General features: G+C 42.3%; 1 protein-coding gene across 1 annotated transcript in view; it reads right to left on the minus strand.

The window, feature by feature from the left end:
• Positions 1-2219: 2219 nt before the first annotated feature.
• Positions 2220-7218, minus strand: part of C14H17orf75 (chromosome 14 C17orf75 homolog) — a 17412-nt gene continuing 12413 nt past the window's right edge. Inside the window, exons 7-8 of the mRNA XM_029546129.1 lie at positions 4595-4698; positions 2220-3858 (exon numbers count right to left, since the gene is read on the minus strand). Coding sequence (XP_029401989.1) covers positions 3652-3858; positions 4595-4698 — 311 coding nt within the window. The 3' untranslated portion in view covers positions 2220-3651. The remainder of the gene's footprint in view (positions 3859-4594; positions 4699-7218) is intronic.

The following is a 7218-nucleotide window of genomic DNA, read 5'->3' on the forward strand; positions in this document are numbered from 1 at the left end:
CCCCTTTGCTCTGAGAAGGTGCTCCTCCATCCCCAAGCCTTTAAAATTTAATACATTCACATAAAATTTGAATATGACAATAGGTTTATGTTTATCAGCTGTTTTTCATATCAACAAGATAATTAATTCCATGACATCTTTTTTCAGTGGTACAGAATTTGGCAGATTCTGGGATTTTTTTTGTTTTGTTTTGTTTCCAAACAGGATTTCTCTGTGTAACCCTGGCTGTCCTGGAACTCACTCTGTAGACCAGGCTGGCCTGGAACTCAGAAATCTGTCTCTGCCTAGGCGGATTCTTTTTAAATACACGACTACTATATATAATTGTGTGATGTAGTGGGCTTACATTACAAAGAAGTACCTATAAATAAGCAAAGAATATAGAGTTATGTTTTTCCTATATCTGCACGTGACTTAATGCATCTCCTTTATTATTACTGTTTTTGTTTTTTGTTTTTTTTCCAAGACAGGGTTTCTCTGTATAACTCTGGCTATTCTGTAACTCATTCTGTATACCAGGCTGACTTCAAACTCAGAGATCCATCTGCCTCTGCCTCCTGAGTGCTGGGGTGAAAGGTGTGCACCACCATTGCCTGGCTGCATTTGTGTTTATTTATTTTTAAGATTTATTTATTTATTATATGTAAGTACACTGTAGCTGTCTTCAGACACTCCAGAAGAGGGCGTCAGATCTCATTAAGGATGGTTGTGAGCCACCATGTGGTTGCTGGTATTTGAACTCAGGACCTTCGGAAGAGCAGTCGGGTGCTCTTACCCACTGAGTCATCTCACTAGCCCTTGTGTTTATTTTTATTCTTTTTTGGTAGAACATTTGCTTTTATTTGTTATTGTTATATATTTATTATTGTTATATAAGTTATTATTGTGTGCACAAACATTTGGAGGTCAGAGGTCAATCCTCAAGGGCCATCTGCCTTTTTGTTTTCTTGTTTTTTAACAGTTAGCTCTGAAGGATGCATAGACAGAGTGAGAGAGAGCAGCTTGCAGGAGTGAGGGCTCCCTCCACTTTCACATGGGCTCTGGAGGGAGACCTCAGGCGTCAGACTAGCCGGCCAGGGCCTTTATCCATTGAGCTATCTTTTTTTCCATTTGTTTTCAGGTAAGGTCTCTGCTGGCCTGAAGCTTACCAAGTCAGCTGGGCTGGCAGTAAGAACTGTGTCTTCCTGCCCAGTGCTGGGATTACAAGCATATGCTAGCACACCTGCTTCTGTATGTAGGTCCTGAGGATCAAACTGAGGTCCTTACATTTGCATAGCGAGTACTTTACACTGAGCTGTTTCCCTAGCCCCTACACTTATTTTTAGAATTCTACTTGCTCCTGATTGTGAATTTAAAAATAAAGATTATTATTTTATAGACTTGAAATCTCGATGTCCTAATGTTGCTCATTTTTAATGATTTCCAAGTGGGCACCAAGTGCATTGGGAAAAGATTCAAGAAAAGTACCACAGAGCTGCTGACGATCCAGCCATCAGATAGCTATAAAAATGCTACTTACATTCTTTTCTATACTGCCTATAATCCAAGCTATTAAACTTTAAAGCCATATGAGAACATTTATGAAGGTCCTGAATTGTATTTCTCATTAAAGCGAAAGGAAGGGCATGGTGACTCCTATCCCTAGGCTGACTTATGGAGAAGTAAAGGCAGAAAGCCATCATCAGTTTCTTAGAAAGTTAGAACTCAGCTCCTAGCAGGGTTTACAAGCAGTTAAGAGTGCCTCCGTCTCACAGACTCATGCTCCTCTGAGCGTCCCAAAGGCAGTGAGAACATAAGCCTTCTGATTTTCTAAACCTAAACCAAAATCATTACCAAATGGGATTTATTAAAGAGCTATGCAGAACAACTACTCGTGTGGCTGCAGGTGGCACCCATGGGATGATAAATGACAACTCAAGGGCTCTTGCAATTGACTCAAGGCAAAACGATCGGAAGCTTGTGACAGACAGAAAAATCTAAAATCAATGAGCAATTGTGTTAGAGGAATTTGTTTACATTTTTAATTTTTAAAATATTGTTTATTTTCTTTTTTTTTTTTTTTTTTTTTTTTTTTTTTTGGTTTTTCGAGACAGGGTTTCTCTGTATAGCTCTGGCTGTCCTGGAACTCACTTGGTAGACCAGGCTGGCCTCGAACTCAGAAATCCGCCTGCCTCTGCCTCCCGAGTGCTGGGATTAAAGGCCTGCGCCACCAGGCCCGGCGTTTTTTTTCTTATTTATCGAGACAGGGACTCACTATGTAACTCTGGCTGGCCTGAAGCTTGCTATATAATTCAGTAAATCAGACTGGCCCTGAACTCAGGGAGTTACAACTGTCTTTCTTGTGGAAAGTTACAAAGACATAAATCACCACATGTGCATTCTTATATTTGCTTGTAAAGGATATTTCCTATATTGACTTTTTTTATCCCTCTTTTTTTAATACTGTTTAAGAATTCCAGCATTTTTATCTAGAAATAAGGAGGGAAATACAGGCTCCTGACAAATAAATACCTATTGTGGCAATTTCCACAAGAGCTTTTTAATCAGAGAGAATGTTTCATCTTGAAGCTAGTGTATCCCTTTCTTCTCTCTTCCTCTTTCTTTTCTTTCTTATTGGTTTTACATTATTTTACATGTATGTTTTGTCTGCATGTATGTCTGTATACTACATGTGTGCCTGATGCCTGAGGAGGTCAGAACAGGGTGTCAAATCCCGTGAAATTGAGCCACCAGGTAGGTGCCAGCTCTTCTCCAAGAGCAACAATGCTCTTAACTGCTGAGCTGCCTCTCCAGCCCACCATATCTTCATATATTTATTTATTGTGTATGTAGCTGTGTATGGGTCAGAGGCAACTTGTGGAGTTGGTTCTCTCCTGCCAGGTGAGTCCGGGGATTGAACACAGGTCATCAGACTTGGTGGCAGGTTTCTTTACCTTCTGAGCCACCTTGCCAGCCCACAAGCTTCTATACATAAAGCTCAATTTTAAGTTCTTATACACTCATAATTCATGTGTATATTCGCTTTAAAAGGTGGCTTCATCATTCCTGCCCATCGGTTTGTATCAGGCACTCACAGGATGAACAGGCTGTCTCTGAAGCGAAACGATGGTGCAGTGAGACCGACCCGGAAGATGATGACTGCCATGCAGTCCTAGCTGGGCATAAACTTACTACATAGCTCAGGCTGGCCTGGAACCTCACAACCGCCTGCCTCAACCTCCTGAGTAGCTGGGATTATAGGCATGTGTCACCACATCTTGCTAGGATCATGCACTTTAAAAACTTCTACATTGTACTGAGAAAGACATACTATGTTTCTTTTGGAGGAGGAAGTCCTGCTAAACACTACTGTAAACTCCCAAGAAGCCAAAACTCATCTCCAGAGCTTTTTAGGCAGCACTTGCTTAGGATTTGAGACTAGTAAGGCAGCACAATTCTACAGCTGTAACACACATCTGCCTAGGACCTGGTGAAGACAGGCCTCTGAGTGTTGTGTTTAATTAAGATAAACAAAAAAAGCACAAAAGGAAGAAGCTGGGGTGCTTCCAGTCATCTTAGGGCAGTGCAATCCTATAAACAATGGTAATTACAGCCCCCACATGCAGCCTCAATCCACTCCGTGGAACAGATCCTCAACATGGGACAGGAACTTCAGACAAGTGCTTCTCTCATGAATTCTTCAAGGACAGCCACCACACTTTTGGCCTCGGGCATTTCTTCATGTTCCACTTTAACAATCTTCAAAAGGATATCTCCACTGCCACAGTTCTTAAGGAACATGTAACATTTAAACAGAGCATAATGATTCATCTCTGCCTGTCGGATAAATCTCTTCAAATTGTTTGTGTCTTGTATAGCCTAGAAAAAGATTACCCTGTTAAATATGTTCAGTGAGGTGATGATGACACTTGAAAAATACCCCATCTCTAGCTGAACACTCATCGGACACTGATAATGTCGGCATTTGTTTTGTCTGTTGACACAGGGTCTCACTATGTAGTTCTGGCTGATCTTGAACTCTGCCTCCTGAGTGTTGGGATGAAAGTTGTGCACTACCCACCCTGCTAATGTTGAACTTTTTAAAAATACCCATTATTCCTATTGCTAAAATGCTTGCCTTTAGTGTAAAAGAATCTCACATTTAAAAAGACTTAAAAAAAAAATAGTTCCTGGTACTGGAGAGATGGCTCAGCAGTTAAGAACACTGACTGCTCTTCCAGAGGTCCTGAGTCCAGTCCAATTCCCAGCAACCACATGGTGGTTCACAACCATCTGAAATGGGATCTGATGCCCTCTTCTGGTGTCTGAAGACAGCTAGAGTGTACTCATATTATTTCTGTGTTTTTCAACTGAGATGCGTCAGCTTGATGCACCCTAAATATAAGCAAGCAATTCACCCCAAAGTGGTGAAAATGAAATTACATGCATGCAGCGCTGCTGGAGAGCAGACACCTCCTGTGTTCTGAGCTCTGAGGATGGCCCATTTAAAGAACATTGTAACTGCAAAAGTCCATCACTGATGCTACCACCTGCAGTAATTAAATGCAGAACAAAAACAACGCAACTGACCCATGGCCCATAGTCAACTCATTACCTTTAGTTTAAAGTTTTCCAGGACTTGTCTGAAAAGAAAAGGGTTACCCGCTTCGGCACCGTGTAAGAAAGCTTGCATCCAGTCCTCACAAAAACGGTTGCTTCCTAAACAACAGGAAATACACAAAACTAAATACCACAGAGCACATATATGTCAGCTTTTAAAGACTTTTGTTACTTTTCCTTACGTATATATGCTGTATGTGTACATGAGTATTGGATATGCTGAATCCAACTCCGGGTTTCTGAAAGAGCAGCACATGCTATTAACCATCTGTCCAGTCCCAGCACATGAATTTCTTTATAAAACATTTTTTGTTGTTGTTGTTTTGTTTTGTTTTTTTGAGACAGGGTTTCTCTGTGTAGCCCTGGCTGTCCTGGAACTCACTCTATAGACCAGGCTGGCCTCGAACTCAGAAATCCGCCTGCCTCTGCCTCCCAAGTGCTGGGATTAAAGGCATGTACCACCACTGCCCGGCATAAAAACATTTTTAAATAATTATTTAAAACTCCCAGCACTCAGGGGACAGCAGCAGGTGGATTTTATGAGTTCAAGACCAGCCTGGTCTACAAAGCATGTCCAAGACAGCCAGGGCTACAACAGTCAAGTGCCATAATCACATTCCCTCTCCCCATCAGAAAGGACCATCATTTCTATCCATACTTCAAGCTCTGGCTACCGACCTTGACCTTATGTATGTGTTGTTCCGTGTATGTTAGAGCTTTGTGGGGTTTTCTTAGTGGCTGTTTCACTAAACAGTATGTCTTACTAACATGTATTTCTAGTTCACTTTTAGCTGTTCTCCATTCTGTTGTGTAAATTAGCAGTTTATTATTGATTTCCTGTTGGCAAACATTTAGGTTGCTTCCAATCTGTTATATCAAGAAATGCTTTAGAAGTTGGGTGTGTTGGTGTATGCCTTTAAATCCACCACTTGGGAGGCAGAGATAGAGGATAGCTGTAAGTTCCAGAACAACCAGGATTATGTAAAGAGATCCTGTTGCAGCAGTCAAAACAACAAAGGACCTTTAGAGCTGTTTGCTTGAATCCTCCTAGTCTCCCAAACCTGGGAGGCAGCCTAGTTTATGTAGTAAGTTCCAGGTTTTCCAAACATTGTCTCAAAAAAAAAGGGGGGGGGGGCTGCCATGTGTAGCTGAAGACCTTTAATCCTAGCAGTCAGAGGTAGGCAGAGTGAGATGCTGCCTCAAAGATGTCTTGGGTGGGTGAGAGAGTAGACTAGGGAGAAATGAATTAGAGCCCCGGACCCTGTAAGGCTGATACGCAGTGCAGGCCGTGTGCGGGGAGACAGAAGGAAGGGCGGGAGAAACCCCAGAAGCTCATGAGCACGCTAGGCTCAAAACACTGCAGGCAACAACAAAACAGAGACCCTGCCTTAAACATGGTGAAAGGTGAAGTTGTCCTCTGACCTGCACTTGCACACTGTAGCATTTACACTTGTTAAACACACACAAACGTGTATACACATACACACACACAAAGTCTTTATGTGGGGCCAGCAAGGTGACTCAATGGGTCCAGATATTTGTCACCACCCTGAGTTTGATCCTGGTGATGGACAGAAAAATCCCTTTCCCACAAGTTGTCCTCTGATCTTCGGACGTGTTCATATATATGGACAAGAAACATTTGAAATGCCTTTAGGCTTGGGGCAGTGGCTCAGTGTATAAAGTTCTTTGCCATATGAGCATGAGGTCCTGAGGTCAGACCTCCAGCACCCACATAAAGTCAGATGCAGAAGTGCACATCCCACCATTCCAATACTGAGATGGAAGGTGTAGACAGGGAAAACATCCTTAAAACCTTGAGCCCAGCTAGACTGTCATACACAGCAGTCAAGGAAAAATTGTCTCAAACAAGGTAGAAATGAGGACTGACACTCAATGTTGCCATCTGACCCCCACGTGTGCTAGAATACATTCACATGGACCTGCACTCACTCACAAAGACACACACTCAAAAGACTTTCCTAGGGCTGGAGAGATGGTTCAGCGGTTAAGAGCACTGACTGATCTACCGGAGGTCCTGAGTTCAAATCCCAGCAACCACATGGTAGCTCACAACCATCTGTAATGGGACCCAATGCCTTCTTTTGGTGTGTCTGAAGACAGCTACAGTGTACTTACATATAATAAATAAATAAATCTTAAAATAAAAAAAAAAAAAAGACTTTCCTAAAACAATGCCAGGTGGTGGTTGAGATGCACTCAGAAGCAAGAGGCAGGTGAATAACTGAGTTTGAGGCCAGCCTAGCCTCAAATGCAGAGCAGCTAGAGAAATTCTGTCTTGAAATACAACAAACAAAACAAAACACCCCCAAGAAACCAAAACAAGAAAATGCCTTTAAGCAAGGCATGGTGATGACTGTCTCTATCTTAGCACTTAGAAAGTAGAGGCAGCTCTTGGTCCCATATTGAACTCGAGTTGGAAGAGGCGAGTCCGGTCTCAAAATGGAGGGCCATGATCCAAAGGAGCCTGAGCAGCTGAGGAAGCTGTTTATTGGTGGGCTGAGCTTTGAAACCACAGATGATAGCTTAAGAGAACATTTTGAGAAATGGGGCACACTTGCAGACTGTGTGGTAATGAGAGATATCCCCAAACAAAAC

This window comes from Mus pahari, chromosome 14 (assembly GCF_900095145.1).
Source record: "Mus pahari chromosome 14, PAHARI_EIJ_v1.1, whole genome shotgun sequence".
In the NCBI taxonomy this organism is placed as follows: Eukaryota; Metazoa; Chordata; class Mammalia; order Rodentia; family Muridae; genus Mus; species Mus pahari.